Below are 25118 nucleotides of genomic sequence, written 5' to 3'. Positions count from 1 at the left end.
GGTACGTGCAATGTTTTGTCTCTTTAATGCTTATTTCTGCTGTTAAACATGATCCAATTCAAGAAAATGTGACAAGGAGCTGATGAACTTAATATACCGACACACTAAATCTAAATCTCCCTTCCTAACTTACTCGACTCTGTTCGACGCAATTCTTTCTCCGGATTTTTTTTCAGGGGTCTAATCCTTGACCTCCCCCCTTCTTTCTTCTGACGTTGGTGATTGAGGAATTGAAGTGTATTCTGATGTCTATATTTACTCCGTCAGTCGGAATAAGGAGTAGCTCAACTTAAAGCTGGATGATTCATGGCTTCACAGGAAGTTTGCCTCCGTTGTTCCATGTGCTCTCTGCTTTACATTAAGCTGTTGCATGAAGACAAGAGTGTCCCTGTTATAGTATAGTATAGCATTTGTGCAAATAGCTTTTCTATTTTCTATCTGAAACTATATTTGTACCCATTGCCTCATTAAAGGTTATTTGATGAGGCACTGGGTACAGAGGTCAGTATTTACTACTTTTCTTTAGGATAACAAGATAAAACATCAAGAGTAACACTGAGAAATATCTTTATTCATATCTCAACATTCACAAAACATCCGAATAAGAAGTGCATTTAACTCGAACTGTATTCTTTATTATGCTCGACAGGCATGCATCTTCCTCATTCATTCAGCCGCGTTTACACCCTTGTGCCACCACACAGGCCTAGAGCCCAGAACGTACATGCATAACAAAACCAACACAGTCTCAGGGAAAATAGAAAACTCCACACAAACCTTAACTTAACAGTGAGTTAAGTCCTTTAGTTTTACCAAATCAAGTAAACTGTCATATCTTTCCCAACTGAAAATCTATGGATTTACCTAATTAAGCCCCGTCCTCTTTGACTCGCGCCGTCCTCCAGGACGAAAAAATACATCATGAAGGATTTGCCCCTGTCCCTGCTGAGTCGGGGGTGTGGTCGATTTGTCTCGTCCAAAGGGAACACGGGGGGACATGATGGACGGCTGGACGTCTGCTTCACGCCGCAGGTAGACACTCGCAAAACGCTGAAATAACATCAATTCCAATGTTGGAATACATCAGTAACAAAATACACTTGCATATTGGTCAGGTTGTTTTGTTGATGATTTACTGTCCTTGTTATGGAATGAAAATGTCCTCCTCACATTTATTTCAACCAACCAATTAAAGGTGATGCATTCAAAATTCAGAGCAGTAAAAAAAAAATGTTTGCTATCTAAATATATACTGTATGCTGTTGTCAGAGCTTCTCTGTGCTTTGTTTATGGCCGGTCCAGCTGCTCGAGCCTTTTAGTGCATATAAGAGCATGTGAGTTCCCGGGGCTAGCTAATAGCTGCAGCTCTTCCCTGCCCTCATACTGTAGCTAGTTGCTAGCTGCTAGCTGCTAGCTCAGCCATGTTGAGAGTCAAATGGAGGCAATCCCGCAATCATGAATATTCTCTGAATTTGGAATTTAGCCAATTAATCTGTTCATCCATCCATCCATCAGTCAAGCCTTTCATCATCAATATCATCCATCTATCGACCAACAGGATTATTACATCTGGAAGTCCCAGGACTCTCTGCTGCGTTTGTCCAACAGCGGCCGTCTGCTTGTGGAGGCCGAGTCGGCCCTTCCAAAGACCTACAGCACCCGCAGGGGGCCCCTCCTGCTGTACTCCCAGGTATCTGTGTGTGTCTATGCACGTAACTACACAGTTGGGGGCCACAATGCATCAAGAGAAATGTGTCCAGGCACAGTTTAGTTAAACAACTGTCAAAACCTCTACTGAAAACATGCTCCATTGACCTTTAACTTAGAGAAACCAAGAGCTCTGTTTTCAGGTTGACCTTCTTCTCTCTAACAGGACTTGGTTTCTATGGAAACCAGTTGTCGCTCAGAGATCAGAGACAGGAAGCAGAGGGTTGTTCGGCAGTACCCTCGACAAGTGGGACAGCAGCTGAGTACCGTCAAGGAGTTATCAGCGGCCATTTTGAGCTACAGCAACACTCAGGTAAAAAGGCCCTGTCCTATGTCAACAGAAATATTTAAGTTCATTGATAATTAAATGAACTGGCGGCCTGTCCAGGGTGTCCCCTGCCTTCGCCCTATGTCAGCTGGGATAGGCTCCAGCACCCCCGCGACCCTAATGAGGATAAGCGGTATTGAAAATGGATGGATGGATGATAATTAAATATAAGGGGGAGGGCCCAGTTGAAATGTTTAATTGTATTTATATTTGGGACAAGTGAAGCTTCATTAATAAATATGTATTCATATTAACACAGAATTAAACCACATACTATAAGACGTTGCTCACAATCTGGCAATCCTCACCCAACTTTTCAGCTTTGCAAAGCTTTTCAGCCTGTTTTAGCTCATTGTTTTGGATTTGCAACATGTTTATTGTTTGGGCTTTGGGCTTTTATCAACCCTGTTTCCAGCAGCAACAAGAAGCTAAACTTTTCCTCCTGCATGGAACGCTCTTTTGTTTGTCAGTCCTTTTACAAATGTCTCCATCCTTTGCGAGCAGTGTGGTACCATAAACCATAATGGGATGATAATGTTGCTCTATGTGTCATGGATGTGAAAGAAAGACACTTGTTTGTGAGCTTATTAACTATAACAAATTCATAAGGTGATGACATGTTAGATCTGTGCATCTGATAGAATCCGTTGCCTTCTTGTGGCAAAAAATGTACTCCTGAAAGTCTAACGTTTGTCTCCTCTCCAGTTCCCCACCTCCAGACTCAGCGCACTCTTTTTCCCTCCTCTTCATCCCCCTCTTGCTCCAGACCTCCATCGTCTCAATCCTCCCCGTCCAGAGCAGCTCGCACATTTGAACCCCCAGTGGCTTCCTGCAGAGAGAAGCAATGCACAACTGGAGAATCAACCGGCAGGTACAAGAGGGACAGATGGGTCGATACAAACGATTCAAAGTCTAAAACAGGAAGTCTTTTAAGTGATGTTGTGAGCAAGGTGAACAGAAACAATTACAAAATAAAATAAAATATGCAGCATGAAGAGCAAAAATGCAATCTATAAAAGCTTTGGTTTACATTCCTGCTTTGCTTCTTACTGAAATGAAACTGACCAAGTGGGCGAATGCAGCCAAGTCAACCTTCCCAAACCTTTTGAATGCCACCCAGTCTGCTTAGATCCTGAAATGAAGCCTCATTGCAGATAAAGAGGAGGAGCAGGACAGCAGGAAGAGGGTCAGGCTGGATCTGTTCCTCCAGATACCCAGCACCTCCAGGACTCCAACTCCACAGATGGAGCCTCAGCCCTGGATACACTATGTAGCAGTGACCCCTGAAAAACAAGAAGGACCTCAGGTGACCTGCTACTGACTGGAGTTACATCTATAGACATTCATCAAGGCCCTTTTATCTTTCAAAATGTATGCAAAATGAAACTATGTTGTTTAATGCATTGTCCAAATGTCTTTCCAACCAACTGCAGACCTGCGTAGACATTGGTCTGCAGCACACGGAAATAAGTATGGGAGGAGAGCTCCATCATCCGGGCATGAACGAGGACCGAGACGTGGCAGATGATCAAGGCTGTTGCCTTCAAGACACCGGGATGACGACCAGTGATGAAGGCAACTATGAAAGATCGACAAGTGGGAACAGACGCGGGAGGACAGGTTTGTGTGTGTCTTGATAGCAAAAATGTACAAAGCGAATGATGTGAGTCACATTATTTCAATGTACTCACCTTCCCCTTAAATAAGCAATAAGCAATCTTATATTTACCAACAACGACTCTCTCCATACGAAAGAGTGTTTTTTTTTTAATCCGTTTTTTAATTTAGCCGTTTGTAAATCTCCACTTTGTAAACACAGACTTTATTACTTTGCTCAGCTCAGATGTACAGACGCTGTATTCTGACTGGTCTCCGTCTGTCTTTCAGATGTTGATAACCATGATGCTGTGTTGGCCTTCCCCACACACAGGCCTCCTTCCTCCTCTGACAGTGAGATATCCAAACTGTGATGCCCCCTGTTGGGAGAAGACAGACAGGGTAAGACCAGGAGTTGGTGGCGTTGCATTTTCTGAGAGAAAAACTCCCAAATAGCAAACATGTCCCCCGTTGAATGTTTCAGCTGAGATGGGAGGGTCCCGGCAGTGATGAACACCATGCCAGGTGCCTACCTCCCATAGCAGAGGGTCACACGGTTCCCCCAAGCTGGGGAATCCAGGCCCAACAGGAAGCCCGACCAAAGGCAGAAAGAGTTGGGTTTCAATCCCAAGAAAATCTGAATCGACTCCGCCAGCAGCCTCGGTTTCTTCCTCTGCTGTTTCCAGGGAAGGAGGGTAACAAAGGCACACACACGGGACGACTACACACACACACAGTTGAAGGATAGATTTGTTTAGCCAAGTACTAAAAAGAAAAGGATGACAGACTGTGGTGTATGCCGCTTTATATACTGGGGGGTGGCGGGGTCCACACATATACAGGTAGGCACGCCCTGATTGGCCAGCTTTGCTCTTTTTCATTGGGCAATTGCATGCTCATGATTGGAGGAAAGTATGACCCTGACCCTGCCTGTTCTTATAGAACTAGGGTTACACTATTGTAACCTTTGTTACTGTAATCCACACTTTGAAATTCAAGTCATCATTTTATATCATTCAATTATTTTCATAACCGTGAAGGTTTTTTTCATAGTTTTGCAATCTTATCTTTCATAAAATCCCACAATGCAATGCACCACATGAAGCCAACATGTAAGTTACGCGACAGTGGTTATCAGTTTAAAGTGAGTGCAAAATATAAAGCAGTTACTGGGAGACATATTTACCAACAACGACTCTCTCGAAAGAGTGTGTTTTTTTTTAATCCGTTTTTTAATTTAGCGGTTTGTAAATCTCCACTTTGTAAACACGGACTTTATTACTTTGCAGACGCTGTATTCTGACTGGTCTCCGTCTGTCTTTCAGAAGAGATAAGTGGACAGCAAAGAAGAGGAGGGGGGAAAACAGAGAGACAATGCCATGAAAAAGAGACGGTAGGGCAGGGGTGTGAAGGAGGAGGAGGAGGAGGAGCACTGCCCTCTATGATTCTGCTGGAGCCAGGAGAAGGTACAGCACACACACACTGTATTTTTATTTATTTTTTATTTAACCTTTATTTAGCCAGGAGAAACAGATTAAGAACAAATTCTTATTTTCAAGAGGCGAAAACCTCTTGAGGGACACTTTGTGTCTGATAGATGGCCATGAAAGAGATCCCAGAATGCCATTCCAATGAAGCGGCCTGCCGTATAAATACAAGACAGCACAGAGTATTTAGGGTTTAGATTTTGTTTGTTTTATTATTCTATTTTCTTACATCTTTATGCCTCCTCGTGCTGCTTATTTTGTGACTTCTAAAGATGCTTTAAAATCCTTTTAAAGAATGCTGGAGGATTGCACACAGGAACCTCACACATAAAAAAAAGCCTAACTTCACCACTGAGCTGACAAAAACAATGCGTATATGGTGACAAATTACTGAAAAGCAAACTATTACTATTTCACATTCCTTTAGTTTTCTGCTGGTTTTGAGACGTCCCCGTGTGGCCGGATTGAGCACTTCACATGTTGTTGGAGAATATCTTCTGCAAAGGTTCACCGTGTGGTTCACGTCCACCTGTCTTCTCCTTCAGAGCCTCCTCCTCCAGGAGGAGCGTTGGGTTGGGTTGCGGGACGGAAAGGCCCGGGCAAACAGAGCTCTTTCGCCTTCTTACAGAACCTCCAGGATCCCCGTGGGCCCAGCGACGCTAACAGAGGCGCGGTTAGAGGCGTCCTGCCTCTGGAGCTGAGAGGTACGGGAGGCTAGACTAACGGGTTCTTACTTAACGTGTTCGGATGAACCCGGACACATGTTTGTTCTATCTCTTGTAATGAATCATATTACTGTGATGAGAACAATCCTTTGGATTTAACCTAATCTAATTGAACCTAAACTTTAATGTAACCTGGGACCTATTTCCCCGTGTTTATGTGACTAATGGGGGCAAGAATTTGTATTAATTGGTCCAATATTGAAGGAGAGAGCAAACAGGCTCTAATGAGGGAACTTCTCACCTTCAATGTGCGTCCACTAAAAGTTATTGTTTATTGACGTGGCTCAGATTGTTGTCTGACAACGATTATGGAAAGAACCCTGCAGAGAAACAAAAGCTTTTTCTTCGACCTTTAACTTGATCTTGTCGTTGTGTGTTTCGCTTCAGGAGAAGTTTCATCCTGAAATGTCGCGTCGCATCCACATTGTGTAAATCAGCTCAATATTCAGCCGTGACATTAAATATAATATCTTTACACTGAGCTACGCTTTCTGCACTACAACACAACAAACTCTGAAAACGGCAACACTCCTCTCTCCAACTGTCCAACTCACGTTTCTACCGGTGTCACATGACACAATAACCACCAGACCGCATAAAGAAAGGTCCTTTCCATAATGTCACACACAATATCTGAGCCTGTTGGCAAAAACGTGCCTTGGCGTTGAGGAGACGTGCAGCCTTCTCCTTCAATACTGGACCACTTGAAAAACTGTTGTCCCCATTGGATGCAACAACATGGGGAAGCTTTAAACAGGAAACTACACTAGAGTTATTAGTCAAATAAGAACCCCGTCTTTCTTAGTTATTAGTTATTTTTACCATGCACGCGTGGTTACCAGCTCTCCTCCTTTTTGAGTTGTGCTGTGTCAGATTTGCAGAACGGTGAATCCGTGGGCAGCCTGATCTTGGGTCCCGACGGGGAGATTATTCAACTGTCGCTGTACGACAGCCCGGGCCCACCCCACGCTGATGGGGGCACACGGGACCGAGGTACACCCAGTAACCGCTGTTTTAATAAAACATGAGAGCGGAGTAATTATCAATAACTCACTCTTTCTGTCTCTCAGCTCTCCAGGTTTTGTCTGCAGATGGAGAGAAGTTACCCTGGGTCATCGTGCTGCAGCCTGAACACACACACGCAGGTCTGCACACACACACACACACACACACACACACACACGCACACACACACACCTGTGATTGAGCTTTCTGTCCAACACGTTTCTGACTAGTTATTTTCTTCTGTCTTGAATTCTTTTTGCCGTCATGAGTCATAATTCCCCTGGTTGTGTGCAGAGGGAGAGGTGGAGCTGCCCTCAGACGTCCCCGTGGGTGTCATCCAGCACCGTCGGTCCGTACACGAGGTGACTCGTTGCTTTTTGACTGACGTTTGCCCGGTTTAGCACGAAGACCGGCAAAGAATGTCAAAAAATGTCACATCTCGACTCGTCACGTATATCTTTAAAAAAATCTGTTCTCCAACCAGCTCTTAGATCTTCCCAGACCGAAAGAGACTGATGCATGCTCAGCCAGCAGCTCCACAGGCCCAGGTACATAATATTATATTATTTTTTACATCATTTTAATTTGAAGGGATCTCACCAAACTCGTTGGTGGTCGTTCCAGCGGCTGTGACCGAGGACAAAGCGAAGGGTGCAGGAGCAGTGTCCAAAAAGTGGGTGAAGGGTGCTAAGAACCTTACACGGATGCCTCCTCTGAGGGAGCGGGTAGGGAGCGAGGAGCAAAGAGGAGGCAGCACTGAGGAAGAGGAGGACGAAGGGGAAGAGCCGAGCAGCACGGGACAGAGGTCGGTTAACTTAACTTTGTGTATTACGGTGAAGTTCCTCATCAGAAGCAGATGTAACATGTGTGTTTGTGTTTGTTAGAGGTCACGACGAGACTCCTCGCGTCACAACTGGTTTCAAAGACCTCGACTCAAGGTGAGCGCTCAGCCTTTCTTCTTCTGCAGGCGAATCATGTCACTGCCATGTGCTTTGAAGTCCTGTTTCCTAAAGATGAAAACTATTAAGTCATCAAATAGTTTCACACACAATGCAAAAGACCGGCAGCTTCAGTGAAAATGTCCCCACATCTTAAGATTGGTATATTATATTTCTTTTATTCCAGACTCACGAGTCCATAAAGCAACGCACACAAATACAACAACAATATATAAAATGCATTATGAGGACACAGGTACAATCGCTGCAGTTAAAAAGTCACTTGTTTCAATGTTTCCAGAAACAAGAAAAAAATACCTTGTATCTCTCTGTTGGCTCATTTTTAAGGCTTTTATAATTACCTTTTAATCAACATTTAAATTTGTATATAAAATTCCTCACCCACAGATTCACTCAACCAAAATGAAATGTTCCCCTGTGATGTTGCTGCAGGTTAACGGATGATTCATTGGTTCATTGATTCATTGATGCCATTGATTCATTGATGCCATTGGTTCATTGATGCCATTGGTTCATTGGTTCATTAATGCCATTGGTTCATTCATTCATTGATGCCATTGATTCATTGATGCCATTGGTTCATTGGTTCATTAATGCCATTGGTGCCATTGGTTCATTGATGCCATTGGTTCATTGGTTCATTAATGCCATTGGTTCATTGATGCCATTGGTTCATTGATGCCATTGGTTCATTAATGCCATTGGTTCATTGATGCCATTGGTTCATTGATGCCATTGGTTCATTGGTTCATTAATGCCATTGGTTCATTGATGCCATTGGTTCATTGATGCTATTGTGCATGGTTATTCACTGCAGCTTTTCATCTTTAGATTGTCGACTCTGACCTTGCCCCTATGTGTGGATCCATTTTCTGGTTACCGTGCACCTTGATGCTGAAAAGAGTTCTGCTGCCTCCGTGAAATAAAAACCTTTATGTTTCAGATGTGTCCCTCAGCTGTCGGTCTCCTAAAACAATGGTGGTTGTTCTGCTTGTTCCTAAGAGGAGCTGCTGTTTAAAGGCCATGTGTGATTTAGCCAGCAGGACTTCAGCCCTAATGGAGCCCCGGCAGAGGGCGCCGAGGACAAAGGGAGGAAGGACACGAAAAGGAAGGACGTCGAGGAAGCTGCGACATCCACGGGGTGAACTATACGAATGCTCCAAAAATCTCCTACGAGATTAAAACACGCAACAGCAGAACTAACTCACCCACTCCCGTGTCCTGCATTTTATTTTAGGAAAAGGGAGATGAGAACGGGGAGAAGTGCGGCACCAGACGGACGGAAGGCATCGAGGACGAAGGGGGAAGGAAGGCGGCCGAAGGCAGGAAGTGGAACTCAACCAGTCGGGAGACGGGAAGCGGAGCGGCGGCCCGACAGGGAGGCAGCAAACCCTCCTGTGGTGAGCCTGATGTTTGTTATTCATAAAGCATGTCGAATTATTGGTGATGTTAACGAAATGAGATGCCCTTCATTACATATTACATTATATTACAATGAGATGCCCTTCATCACATATTACATTATATTACAATGAGATGCCCTTCATTACATATTACATTATATTACAATGAGATGCCCTTCATTACATATTACATTATATTACAATGAGATGCCCTTTATTACATATTACATTACATATTACATTATATTACATTATATTACAATGAGATGCCCTTTATTACATTATATTACAATGAGATGCCCTTCATTACATATTACACATTACAATGAGATGCCCTTCATCACATATTACATTATATTACAATGAGATGCCCTTCATTACATATTACGATATATTACAATGAGATGCCCTTCATTACATATTACATTATATTACAATGAGATGCCCTTTATTACATATTACATTATATTACAATGAGATGCCCTTTATTACATATTACATTACATATTACATTATATTACAATGAGATGCCCTTCATCACATATTACATTACATATTACATTATATTACATTATATTACAATGAGATGCCCTTCATCACATATTACATTATATTACAATGAGATGCCCTTCATTACATATTACATTATATTACATTGAGATGCCCTTCATTACATATTACATTATATTACAATGAGATGCCCTTCATCACGTATTACATTATATTACATTATATTACAATGAGATGCCCTTCATTACATATTACATTATATTACAATGAGATGCCCTTCATTACATATTACATTATATTACAATGAAATGCCCTTTATCACATATTACATTATATTACAATGAGATGCCCTTCATCACATATTACATTACATATTACATTATATTACATTATATTACAATGAGATGCCCTTCATTACATATTACATTATATTACATTGAGATGCCCTTCATTACATATTACATTATATTACAATGAGATGCCCTTCATTACATATGACATTATATTACAATGAGATGCCCTTTATCACATATTACATTATATTACAATGAGATGCCCTTCATCACATATTACATTACATATTACATTATATTACATTATATTACAATGAGATGCCCTTCATTACATATTCCATTACATATTACACATTACAATGAGATGCCCTTCATTACATATTACATTATATTACAATGAGATGCCCTTCATCACATATTACATTATATTACAATGAGATGCCCTTCATTACATATTACATTATATTACAATGAGATGCCCTTCATTACATATTACATTATATTACAATGAGATGCCCTTTATTACATATTACATTACATATTACATTATATTACATTATATTACAATGAGATTCCCTTTATTACATTATATTACAATGAGATGCCCTTCATTACATATTACACATTACAATGAGATGCCCTTCATCACATATTACATTATATTACAATGAGATGCCCTTCATTACATATTACGATATATTACAATGAGATGCCCTTCATTACATATTACATTATATTACAATGAGATGCCCTTTATTACATATTACATTATATTACAATGAGATGCCCTTTATTACATATTACATTACATATTACATTATATTACAATGAGATGCCCTTCATCACATATTACATTACATATTACATTATATTACATTATATTACAATGAGATGCCCTTCATCACATATTACATTATATTACAATGAGATGCCCTTCATTACATATTACATTATATTACAATGAGATGCCCTTCATTACATATTACATTATATTACAATGAGATGCCCTTTATCACATATTACATTATATTACAATGAGATGCCCTTTATTACATATTACATTATATTACAATGAGATGCCCTTCATTACATATTACATTATATTACAATGAGATGCCCTTCATCACATATTACATTATATTACATTATATTACAATGAGATGCCCTTCATTACATATTACATTATATTACATTGAGATGCCCTTCATTACATATTACATTATATTACAATGAGATGCCCTTCATTACATATTACATTATATTACAATGAGATGCCCTTCATTACATATTACATTATATTACATTATATTACAATGAGATGCCCTTCATCACATATTACATTATATTACATTGAGATGCCCTTCATTACATATTACATTATATTACATTATATTACAATGAGATGCCCTTCATCACATATTACATTATATTACATTGAGATGCCCTTCATTACATATTACATTATATTACATTATATTACAATGAGATGCCCTTCATCACATATTACATTACATATTACATTATATTACATTATATTACAATGAGATGCCCTTCATCACATATTACATTATATTACATTGAGATGCCCTTCATTACATATTACATTATATTACATTATATTACAATGAGATGCCCTTCATCACATATTACATTACATATTACATTATATTACATTATATTACAATGAGATGCCCTTTATCACATATTACATTATATTACAATGAGATGCCCTTCATCACATATTACATTATATTACATTGAGATGCCCTTTATTACATATTACATTATATTACATTGAGATGCCCTTTATTACATATTACATTATATTACATTGAGATGCCCTTTATTACATATTACATTATATTACAATGAGATGCCCTTTATCACATATTACATTATATTACAATGAGATGCCCTTCATCACATATTACATTATATTACATTGAGATGCACTTTATTACATATTACATTATATTACAATGAGATGCACTTTATTACATATTACATTATATTACATTGAGATGCACTTTATTACATATTACATTATATTACATTGAGATGCCCTTTATTACATATTACATTATATTACATTGAGATGCACTTTATTACATATTACATTTTATTACAATGAGATGCCCTTCATTACATATTACATTATATTACAATGAGATGCCCTTTATTACATATTACATTATATTACATTGAGATGCCCTTTATCACATATTACATTATATTACAATGAGATGCCCTTTATTACATATTACATTATATTACATTGAGATGCCCTTTATTACATATTACATTATATTACATTGAGATGCCCTTTATTACATATTACATTATATTACAATGAGATGCCCTTCATTACATATTACATTATATTACATTGAGATGCCCTTCATCACATATTACATTATATTACATTGAGATTCCCTTCATTACATATTACATTATATTACAATGAGATGCCCTTTATTACATATTACATTATATTACAATGAGATGCCCTTCATTACATATTACATTACATATTACATTATATTACAATGAGATGCCCTTCATCACATATTACATTACATATTACATTATATTACATTATATTACAATGAGATGCCCTTCATTACATATTACATTATATTACATTATATTACAATGAGATGCCCTTCATCACATATTACATTACATATTACATTATATTACATTATATTACAATGAGATGCCCTTCATTACATATTACATTATATTACAATGAGATGCCCTTCATCACATATTACATTATATTACATTGAGATGCCCTTCATCACATATTACATTATATTACATTGAGATGCACTTTATTACATATTACATTATATTACAATGAGATGCCCTTTATTACATATTACATTATATTACAATGAGACGCCCTTTATTACATATTACATTATATTACAATGAGATGCCCTTTATTACATATTACATTATATTACATTATATTACATTGAGATGCCCTTTATCACATATTACATTATATTACAATGAGATGCCCTTTATTACATATTATATTATATTACAATGAGATGCCCTTCATCACATATTACATTACATATTACATTATATTACATTATATTACAATGAGATGCCCTTCATCACATATTACATTACATATTACATTATATTACATTATATTACAATGAGATGCCCTTTATTACATATTACATTATATTACAATGAGATGCCCTTCATCACATATTACATTACATATTACATTATATTACATTATATTACAATGAGATGCCCTTCATCACATATTACATTACATATTACATTATATTACATTATATTACAATGAGATGCCCTTCATCACATATTACATTACATATTACATTATATTACATTATATTACAATGAGATGCCCTTCATCACATATTACATTACATATTACATTATATTACATTATATTACAATGAGATGCCCTTTATCACATATTACATTATATTACAATGAGATGCCCTTCATCACATATTACATTATATTACATTGAGATGCACTTTATTACATATTACATTATATTACAATGAGATGCCCTTTATCACATATTACATTATATTACAATGAGATGCCCTTTATTACATATTACATTATATTACAATGAGATGCCCTTCATCACATATTACATTATATTACATTGAGATGCCCTTTATCACATATTACATTATATTACAATGAGATGCCCTTTATTACATATTACATTATATTACAATGAGATGCCCTTTATTACATATTACATTATATTACAATGAGATGCCCTTTATCACATATTACATTATATTACAATGAGATGCCCTTCATTACATATTACATTATATTACAATGAGATGCCCTTTATTACATATTACATTATATTACAATGAGATGCCCTTCATCACATATTACATTATATTACATTGAGATGCCCTTTATCACATATTACATTATATTACAATGAGATGCCCTTTATTACATATTACATTATATTACAATGAGATGCCCTTTATTACATATTACATTATATTACAATGAGATGCCCTTTATCACATATTACATTATATTACAATGAGATGCCCTTTATTACATATTACATTATATTACAATGAGATGCCCTTCATTACATATTACATTATATTACAATGAGATGCCCTTTATCACATATTACATTATATTACAATGAGATGCCCTTTATTACATATTACATTATATTACATTGAGATGCCCTTTATTACATATTACATTATATTACAATGAGATGCCCTTTATCACATATTACATTATATTACAATGAGATGCCCTTTATTACATATTACATTATATTACAATGAGATGCCCTTTATCACATATTACATTATATTACAATGAGATGCCCTTTATTACATATTACATTATATTACATTGAGATGCCCTTTATTACATATTACATTATATTACAATGAGATGCCCTTTATCACATATTACATTATATTACAATGAGATGCCCTTTATTACATATTACATTATATTACAATGAGATGCCCTTCATTACATATTACATTATATTACAATGAGATGCCCTTTATTACATATTACATTATATTACAATGAGATGCCCTTTATCACATATTACATTATATTACAATGAGATGCCCTTTATTACATATTACATTATATTACAATGAGATGCCCTTCATTACATATTACATTATATTACAATGAGATGCCCTTCATTACATATTACATTATATTACAATGAGATGCCCTTTATTACATATTACATCATATTACAATGAGATGCCCTTCATCACATATTACATTATATTACATTGAGATGCACTTTATTACATATTACATTATATTACAATGAGATGCCCTTTATCACATATTACATTACATATTACATTAAATTACATTATATTACAATGAGATGCCCTTCATCACATATTACATTACATATTACATTATATTACATTATATTACAATGAGATGCCCTTCATCACATATTACATTACTTATTACATTATATTACATTATATTACATTGAGATGCACTTTATTACATATTACATTATATTACAATGAGATGCCCTTTATTACATATTACATTATATTACATTGAGATGCCCTTCATCACATATTACATTATATTACATTGAGATGCACTTTATTACATATTACATTATATTACAATGAGATGCCCTTTATTACATATTACATTATATTACAATGAGATGCCCTTTATTACATATTACATTATATTACATTGAGATGCCCTTTATTACATATTACATTATATTACAATGAGATGCCCTTTATCACATATTACATTATATTACAATGAGATGCCCTTTATTACATATTACATTATATTACAATGAGATGCCCTTTATCACATATTACATTATATTACAATGAGATGCCCTTTATTACATATTACATTATATTACATTGAGATGCCCTTTATTACATATTACATTATAGTACAATGAGATGCCCTTTATCACATATTACATTATATTACAATGAGATGCCCTTCATTACATATTACATTATATTACAATGAGATGCCCTTTATCACATATTACATTATATTACAATGAGATGCCCTTTATTACATATTACATTATATTACAATGAGATGCCCTTTATTACATATTACATTATATTACAATGAGATGCCCTTTATCACATATTACATTATATTACAATGAGATGCCCTTCATTACATATTACATTATATTACAATGAGATGCCCTTTATTACATATTACATCATATTACAATGAGATGCCCTTCATCACATATTACATTATATTACATTGAGATGCACTTTATTACATATTACATTATATTACAATGAGATGCCCTTTATCACATATTACATTACATATTACATTATATTACATTATATTACAATGAGATGCCCTTCATCACATATTACATTACATATTACATTATATTACATTATATTACAATGAGATGCCCTTCATCACATATTACATTACTTATTACATTATATTACATTATATTACATTGAGATGCACTTTATTACATATTACATTATATTACAATGAGATGCCCTTTATTACATATTACATTATATTACAATGAGACGCCCTTTATTACATATTACATTATATTACATTGAGATGCCCTTTATTACATATTACATTATATTACAATGAGATGCCCTTTATTACATATTACATTATATTACATTGAGATGCACTTTATTACATATTACATTATATTACATTGAGATGCCCTTTATTACATATTACATTATATTACATTGAGATGCCCTTTATTACATATTACATTATATTACAATGAGATGCCCTTTATTACATATTACATTATATTACATTGAGATGCACTTTATTACATATTACATTATATTACATTGAGATGCACTTTATTACATATTACATTATATTACATTGAGATGCCCTTTATCACATATTACATTATATTACAATGAGATGCCCTTCATTACATATTACATTATATTACATTGAGATGCCCTTTATTACATATTACATTATATTACAATGAGATGCACTTTATTACATATTACATTATATTACATTGAGATGCCCTTTATTACATATTACATTATATTACATTGAGATGCCCTTTATTACATATTACATTATATTACAATGAGATGCCCTTCATTACATATTACATCACATGACATTAAGATGCCCTTCAGCTTTACGATGACTTTCCCGTCGTTCAGAAAAAGAGAACGAAAGAGCGTGAAGGAGAAAAAGGACGAGTGAAGACGAAGGAGGAGAGAGACGAGCGAAGAGGAGCGGGGGGGGCGAAGGAGGAGGAGCCTGCAGGGACCAAGAAGAGGAGGAGAGGAAGACCGACGCCCGAGGAGTTAGCTGTTGGTGAGACAAACATTCAGGCACCATAACTCTACATTTGTTTAATATATCGTCAACAACTGACATTGTAAATTCTCTCATTGTATCGGGTGGCGTCTGTACGCAACTAACTGCAATGTAAACCAACCCGGGTCATAAATATATGTATATAGGCCTCTGCATGGACGCCCTCAGAGGAGAAGCCACACTGAGCCAGTTCTACTCTGAGGCCCTGCTGAAAAGATTTAACTTCACACATCAATGCAGTGAACTTCAAATATTTTTGAGAGCCAAATTGTGCTTGAAAATGGAAATGTTGTGAGGCCAAAAGGTTTATTTAAGTTTATTTGCATTCCTGTTTGTTTTTTTCCCCAGAGGACCCCCTAAAGAAAGAGGAGGTGGACATCAGCCAGGAGGGCTCTGACATGAGGACCACCAAAAGGCCGTCTGCAACACAAAGTCACCGTGGCGATGCAAAAACTCCTTCAGACGACGACCCCGAGCGTCTTTCCAAACACAGCAGCGTCCAATCGGTGAGCTCGCTCAGGTCCGCAGCCGGCCTCCACCAGAGGGGCTCCAGGAGGTCCACCGCCTCTTCCTGTGAGGGGGGGGCGGCGCCTGCCAGCGCCCCGGGTGTCGCTTCATCGCGTGGACGCCTGTCATCATGCTCCACTGTCATGGTGACGGAGGAACAGCTGACGCTGAACCCAGTGAAGCCAGAGGTCGGTACACCTGTTTGATTGACATGTTGTAAAGATGTTTATTTTTTATGAAATATGTTAAAACGACGCATTGGGCCGTCCTTCTAGTTTGCCAACCACTTTAAAAGACCCAAAAAAGTATCCACGTTAAATAATAATTACAAGTAATTGTGCATATTTGTGTGTGTGTGTGTGTGTGTGTGTGTGTGTGTGTGTGTGTGTGTGTGTGTGTGTGTGTGTGTGTGTGTGTGTTTTAGTTCAACAGGCCCAGGAGGACTCGGGAGGAGGAAGAGGAGGCTGCTGCCGCTCTGCGTCTGGCCGAGCGAGCAGAGAGGAGGAGGCAGGAGGTGGAGAGGAAGAGGAGGGAGCGGGAGGAAGAGGAGAGGAAGCGGCAGCAGAGGGAGCAGACGGAGGAGAAGATGAAGAGCGAGCTGGAAGAGGAGAGGAGGAAGAGGGCCGAGGATCTCAGGTTTGTTGTTTGTTTTTTTTACATTATAAAGATTCGCTCCTGTAAAAGTTCAGGTTCGCTGTCTTTAATAGCTATGACAAACATCCCCAGGATGAAGAAACTGGCGGAGGAGCAGGAGTGGAGGAGACGCGAGGAAGAGGAGCAGGAGAGAGGAAGACGGGAACAGGCGCTAAGGGAAAAAGAGAGGAGGAGGCAGGAGGAGAGGAGGCGGCAGACGGAGCGCCTCCAGAAGATGAGAGAGGAGGACGAACAGAGGAGGGAAGGTGAAATCATGGATTTTGTGTTAAATCTTCTCCCATTATTAGATAATAATACCATTAATAATAATAGATAACTAGTGATCGTGATATCATTTCGTGGAAATGACATTTCATCCCGTCCAGCTGAGCTAGAGCGCCTGCGCCTGGAAGAAGAGAGGAGGGAGGAGGAGGAGAGGGAGAAGCTGCAGGAGATGGACGAGGGCGAGAGGATAGAGTACCTCTGTCGGAAGGAGCTGGAGGAGGAGAAGAGGAGGAACGAAGAAGAGGAGCGCAAGAGGAGGGAAGAGGAGGCCGCGGAGGAGGCCAGGCTGCAGACGGAGCTGCTTGACAGGTACACGCACGTGTTTTGATACATCTCACAATATTCTATAAGCAGTCAGATGTTTCAGGAGATGATTCAAAACAACTTCTCCCTCTCTCTCCTCCTGCAGGCAGGTGGCGCTGTTGCAGCAGCAATTGGCCTTTAAAAGGGGTCTCGTGTCAGAGGCTGGAGGTCTGGAGAAAGCTCAGGGCATCTCCAGACCGTGGATCTACTCTTATTTCACTCTGTTACAGCTACTGGGTCTGAATCCAACGAAGGGGTTGACCTGACCTTTGACCTCCATTTGAGAAGTGGAAAAGAGGATTCTCGTTTCACTTATTTTGAAAGATCGTTAAATCAGATGTGAGACACGGATCACATCCAGACTCCATCCTGTAGCCTTACTGCTTGTAGTAATAATTAATTAGAATCAGAATATGTAACGATTATCAATTAAATTAAAACTCATTAAATAGTATTAAAAAGTTTTTTTAAACGGTGGCATTCATCTATGTGAGACACAATTAGCTGAAGCGTCAGAATTTAACATTCAATTTAAGACGTTACTCAATGTTGGAAAACCAGTGTAAGCTTTATTAAACAATTTAATCTCAATGTCACGGTGTATAACTACTTATTATTTCATATACACGCAAATAAAATAATCCACTTCTTTGTGAATTAAATGTTTATTAGAATAACTACATAAATAAACTGCTAAACAGAAAATAAACAATCAAATGAATGGAATTAAGACAGTATATGATGAATAAATGAGGATAAAGATGAACCATTTATGAAGAGCAGCTTAATAAGATGCAGCTGAGAATATCACACTGTGTAGATGTAGAAAGTATTATCTTATTTCCTCTTAATTAAAAGGTTGAGTAGACGTCTCCATTTACAAGTTTACGAGTCTTAAAACAAACTAAATTCCAATTGAACTAAGCAGCGATGGATGCAGGCAATCGGGTCGTAGTTATTGTATAAAGTGTCACTGTGTAGGAACCACAGAAGAAGAAATTAGGGATGTTAACTGGATCTGTATACAGTGTTCACCTACTGGGTTTGGAGGCGTTTTGACTATGATTTGATAGATTTTGTGTAATCGTATTAACAAGACTTTACTTTCTCTGTGATTGAGTTACAAATGCATCTTAAAAACTACACAAGGGATTGTGTGCATGTAAGTGTGCGTGTGATTTTACAGTCACTGTGATGGAAAATGAAATGTGAATAGCCCACCGTCGGACTTCTTTTGATACAGTGATTTTAATAGCATTGGGCCAAACACAAGCCCAGAGGTGATGTAAGCTTATTGTTATTGTCACCTCCCCAGGAGTGAATAGGCCTCAGGGGGCGGGGCCTGCTACGGCCACACTGTACACAGCTAATTACTGTACTGCACTTTATATCTCTACATCATGACAGATATAGTTGTTTCCCCTCTACTACATTTATTTGACAACATTAATGTCTTTGGACATTTAGTTTTTAAATATAAAATATAAATCAACTGATAAATTGTGATTTTTTTTCTTAGATTAAGCCACCCAGAAACCCAGAAAGTGTGGGGATTGCAATAAAGTTGTGTTTAAAGTTTTTTAAATAAGTAATTTTGCATAATGAGTAGTTTTTTTACTTTTGGTACTTTAAGAATGTTTCGATGCTTTTGTACATTTACTTAAGTGATTTTTAATGGACTTTTATTCTTTTCAGGTGGGGGCGTTACCACTGTGTTTTACTGTGGACCTCAAAAGAGAGGATAGACACACACACACACACACACACGCACACACATTTCATATAACTCTAAAACATAAATATTTTTTGAGTCCCAAATTCCAATATCTAAATAAATATTCCTATATTTTGGTAGCTCACATCGCTTTCCCCATACAACGTGTGTTTCCGGCACTGTCTATGTAAAACATCATGCACACCGGAAGACGAAAACAAAAAGAGGCACCGATTTTCCGCACAGAGTGATCATCTGTCCCAACAGACGACACCGGAAGCACTTCTTCGTCCGGGAACGTAACCGTCGTGAAGCCAAAACTACATTGTCGTTCAGACGTATTCTCACGTTTATACCGTTATAAACTACCTTTTAGAATACAACTGGAGAAAATATAGAGAGGAAAAATAACACGGAACAATGTTAAAAAATAGCGAGCGAGTGTTACGACTTCCGTGCGTACTTTACGTTACGACTTCCGGGCCCACTTTACGTTAGCTAACGTAACGTAATGTTAGAGGCTTCGCTTCAGCTACTAAACCGTTGAGGGGTAAGTAAACACGTTTTCTCTTTCATCCCGATGGGATAACTCAACATATTCTGCTGAACATTGACGTGTCACATATATTTCCTCATGGAGAGATTGCCGTAAAGCTTCCTAATTTGATGTAAATCAAGTGTTAAGCCACAACGTCGGAAGAGATGTTTCTGTGACGCCACTAGCGTTAATCGTCCATTTAACACGACGTTATAATTCACCATTAGCACCTCCGACGTGTCGCAACATGTCGCTGCGGTCATGGAGTCACTAGCAACCTGTTCACGATGTCCTCGATTGTTTTCAGAGCTGATCCAAATGCATAAACAGATGCAGGCCTGTTATTGACACGTACGTTGCACATACAAGTCGCTGGAAGGTGCCTAACAATAAACATAGACGTCATTATGTTATTTTCCGTTATAATAATAGAAAAAATGTGGCAAACGGAAACGAGTATACATTTTTAGTGTATTTTTAATAAGAAATGAAAGTGTGTGTGTGTGTGTGTGTGTGTGTGTGTGTGTGTGTGTGTGTGAGAGAGAGAGAGTCAGTTAGTGGGGGTCCTGGTCTTTATAGTCCTGCGGGTGTGAGAGTCAGTTAGTGGGGGTCCTGGTCTTTATAGTCCTGCGGGTGTGAGAGTCAGTTAGTGGGGGTCCTGGTCTTTATAGTCCTGCGGGTGTGAGAGTCAGTTAGTGGGGGTCCTGGTCTTTATAGTCCTGCGGGTGTGAGAGTCAGTTAGTGGGGGTCCTGGTCTTTGTTGATGAACCTGACTGCAGCTGGAAAGAAGCGGTTCTTGTGGCGTGAGGTCTTGGTCCTGATGGACTGCAGCTTCATGCCTGAGGGAAGGGACTCGAACAGTCTGTGTCCAGGGTGAAAGCGGTCGGCTACAACCCCACCGGCACGCTTCAGGGTCCTATATGTCGTCGTATTTAACACAGATTTATCTAACTGTCGTGTAATTGCGCATTGCAGGCAAAAACTTTTGAAGAGGTCATTTTTTTCCGGAAGTCTCCTCCAAAATGGACGTCAGCATCGCCGTGACGCTGATCCGGGGCCAGATGGGCGCCGTGGTGGAGCGGGCCGTGAACGGCGCCGTGGAGACCGTGCTGGCCGAGATGCTCAAAGTGGTCGGAGTCAAATTCGAGGAGGTGAAGTCCCAAGTGGCGCTGATGAAGAGGGACCTCACCACGCTGCAGAGGGAGAAGGTCCAACGGGAGAAGGAGAACGACAACATCCGAGCCAAGCTGCGCTACACCGAGCTGAAGCTGAAGTACTACAGGCAAGGGGTGGAGGAGGAGCTGCAGCAGAGGGCCTCCGCCTCCGGCCTGGTCCGCATCCACCCGTCCTCCTTCCTGCAAGCACAGAGGGACGGTGCAGGCGTTTCCTCCACCGAGGCCTCGACATCATGCTCCACACAGACCAGGACTTCAAGCAACCCAGGTACAGATAAATACATAATTGTGGTCTGTGGGGAAATGCTTCTTTGACCTGCAGTGCTGCGAGTGGCCACTGGGGGCAACTGGAATCGAGGCAGAGCGGCAGTGCCGTGTCCAGTTCTGACCGTGCGTCCACGGGACCACTCCAAAAGAGTCTGACCCCTTTCCTCTTGTGTTTGAACACCCAGAATGCACCTCTACGCACAGCACGGGCAGGCCTTCAATCAGAGCGCGTGGTAGTTCAGACGTGGGCGTGGCCAGCTTCGACACGGCCGACTTTCTGCTGACGGTCTCGGGCTCCATGAACACGTCAACAGAATCTCTGGACAGCAGTGCAGGTACAGAGCTGGGGGGGGGGGGGGTACACACTAACCCATCAGTTACTATAATACAATAATTTGTATAATTTAATTTGACCTCCACCTCTCCTGAGAGAAAGACAAGGGGGTTTAAAATGTTTATAAAGAAGTCTGAAAGAAATGTTTGAGGTCTTCAAATCTGCAGTTCAGTTCTTTTAAATCTTAAAAAAAAAAAATTGTTCCTACGTGTAAAAATGTAGTATCTTCTAATATACAATTACTACTACATTTCTTTTTTTTTTTACTCACAAATGCTGGATTTGGTCTTGGAAATTCAGTGTTGGCCCGAGAGGTCCTGTAAACACTGTAAAACAAACACTGAAAACACTGTTTGTGTTTGTGCAGTTTCGTTCTGCCCCGCAGAGCGAGACCCGGCTCAGAGCAAAGACCAGCAGGACGGCTGCGAGTGGAGCGTCACTCTGCCGCCGCACGCGGGAGGCGTGGCCTCGACCCTCCCCCCGGACCCGGGGCGGCAGTCGGCCGGCGGCGGCTCGCTGTCCCCGGACGTCTCCACCCAGGCCGACAGCTCCACTCTGCTCTCCTCTGCTCCACAGGTGACGACGCACTTGAACACAAAAACACTGACTAGACAGAAAGCTACTAAACTGAAGACGCATGTAGACTCCATAACTACTAGAAGACCGGTGGAGGTTTGAGCCCTCATCACTAGTCCTAAAGTCCCCGTTGTAACGCAGGTGAAGCAGGAGCCCCAGGAGGAGGAGGTGATCTGTATCAAGGAGGAGCCGGAGGAGGTGCAGGCGGTGATGTCCACCCTTCTGCTGGACTGCCAGATGCAGCAGGGTTATCTCCCCGAGTCGGAGGTGAGGCTCGAGCTGAATATCAAATCTGAGAAAAAAGTCGGCACTTTGAGAACAAAAGAACCGAATATGTTTACACAGTTTATTTGGGACTCTCTGATGTCATAAGGTCTAACTGCAGCAACTGTTTTGCATCAGGATTCAAGGGGGGGGGGTAGAATGAGTTCTTAATTAGGATATAAAATCAAACTAAGTGAATTGGGATACCTCATCACAACATAACATATATTATATAATATAATATAATATCACAGACGCATCGATGCATCTTTGTCTTTTGCTGCAGGCTCAGCGGGCGGTGACGGAGTGTTTAGGACTTCCAGCAGTCCAGAGGAATCACACCGCCGGCTTCAGCTGTGAGTGGGTCTGTGTGTGTGTCTGTGTGTCTGTGTGTGAGTGTGTCTGTGCAAGTGTGTGTGTGTCTGTCTGTGTGTGTGTGAGTGTGTCTGTGTGAGTGTGAGTGTGAGTGTGTGTGTGTGTGTGTGTGTGTGTGTGTCTGTGCAAGTGCGTCTGTGTGTGTGTGTGGGTGTCTGCAAGTGTGTGTGTGTGTGTGTGTGAGTGTGTCTGTCTGTGTGTGTGGCTGTGAGTGTGTGTGTGTGCGAGTGTGTCTGTGTGTGTGTGGGTGTCTGTGCAAGTGTGTGTGTGTGTGTCTGTCTGTATGTGTGGCTGTGTGTGTGAGTGTGTCTGTGCAAGTGTGTGTGCGAGTGTGTGTGTGTGTGTGCGAGTGTGTCTGTGTGTGTCTGTGTGTGTGTGTGTGTGTGTGTGTGTCTGTGCAAGTGTGTGTGGGTGTCTGTGCGCGAGTGTGTGTGTGTGCAAGTGTGTGTGTCTTTGTGTGTGAGTGTTTACTGCTTATTGTTCACATGTCGGCATGGCAACGTGTAAACAAAGCCCCCGCCCCCTCAGACCTGATGCCTCAGCCCGCGTCCTCCCTGCAGTCCGCGGTGCCGCTGCCCTCCGGCCTGCCGCCCCGCGCGGCGCTGCGTCCCTGGACCAAAGACCTCAGTCTGTACGAGGAGTTCAAGCTGCGCAGGAACGAGCTGCGGAGGCGGAGCATCAACCGGCGCCGGGAGCTGGAGAAGGCGCTGCCGCAGCCGCTGCTGGCGGACCTGGTTAGTCAATCTGGTTCGATCCGGTTCCAACAGGATTCTAGTCACGCAGCACACCCGGGGGGGGGGGGGGGGGCCTGAATTTTACTGTTCAAAGTGACATTTCCTGTCAAAGTGTCGTCTTCCAGCCGCCTGTATCAAATGTGAAGTCTGATTTTATTTTATTTATTTTTTGTTGCGTTGAAGGTGCGCGAGCGTCGAGAGAAGACCAGGCTGAGGGTGGCGAGATGGAGGGCCAAGAGGAAGCTGCAGGACGGTTCCAACCAGGATCATGTCAGTAATTACTTTGGCTTTCAGTGCATCACAGAGCTAATTAGTCCTAATTAGTGTTCTTTTCTCTGCAGGACATTTACATTTATAGGTCTCGTTGACTTGCATGAAAAATCCTGTTTTCCACGTTTTTTTTTTTGTTCATATGAAGCATTCGGTGATTTTTAATTTGAGCTCTTTCTGCGTTAGAGATGTTACCATGAACACATATCGGCGACCTAGTGCGGTTACCAATATTTCATGCA

The 25118-nt window shown here is 39.7% G+C and overlaps 2 protein-coding genes across 2 annotated transcripts in view; both read left to right on the top strand.

Annotated features, from left to right (window-relative positions):
• Positions 1-921: 921 nt before the first annotated feature.
• Positions 922-18895, top strand: LOC117750495 (uncharacterized protein KIAA2012 homolog). Its single transcript, XM_034561736.1, has 24 exons — positions 922-1032; positions 1559-1690; positions 1874-2020; positions 2741-2906; positions 3190-3341; positions 3469-3655; positions 3966-4033; positions 4116-4326; positions 4957-5097; positions 5664-5822; positions 6717-6836; positions 6914-6988; positions 7143-7210; positions 7333-7396; positions 7473-7653; positions 7733-7786; positions 8844-8948; positions 9045-9234; positions 16748-16899; positions 17242-17596; positions 17833-18044; positions 18135-18307; positions 18428-18635; positions 18736-18895. The coding sequence occupies exons 1-24, from the start codon at positions 922-924 to the stop codon at positions 18893-18895; spliced, it is 3591 nt and encodes a 1196-aa protein (XP_034417627.1).
• Positions 18896-20631: 1736 nt separating this feature from the next.
• The window catches only part of si:ch211-67e16.4, a 5770-nt gene continuing 1283 nt past the window's right edge, over positions 20632-25118 (top strand). Inside the window, exons 1-8 of the mRNA XM_034562457.1 lie at positions 20632-20893; positions 21857-22324; positions 22509-22658; positions 23025-23233; positions 23375-23500; positions 23784-23853; positions 24401-24606; positions 24790-24876. Of these exons, the coding sequence (XP_034418348.1) occupies positions 21904-22324; positions 22509-22658; positions 23025-23233; positions 23375-23500; positions 23784-23853; positions 24401-24606; positions 24790-24876 (1269 nt within the window). The 5' untranslated portion in view covers positions 20632-20893; positions 21857-21903. The remainder of the gene's footprint in view (positions 20894-21856; positions 22325-22508; positions 22659-23024; positions 23234-23374; positions 23501-23783; positions 23854-24400; positions 24607-24789; positions 24877-25118) is intronic.

Source organism: Cyclopterus lumpus, chromosome 21 (assembly GCF_009769545.1).
Source record: "Cyclopterus lumpus isolate fCycLum1 chromosome 21, fCycLum1.pri, whole genome shotgun sequence".
In the NCBI taxonomy this organism is placed as follows: domain Eukaryota; kingdom Metazoa; phylum Chordata; class Actinopteri; order Perciformes; family Cyclopteridae; genus Cyclopterus; species Cyclopterus lumpus.
This window is presented reverse-complemented; position numbering and strand designations above follow the sequence as displayed.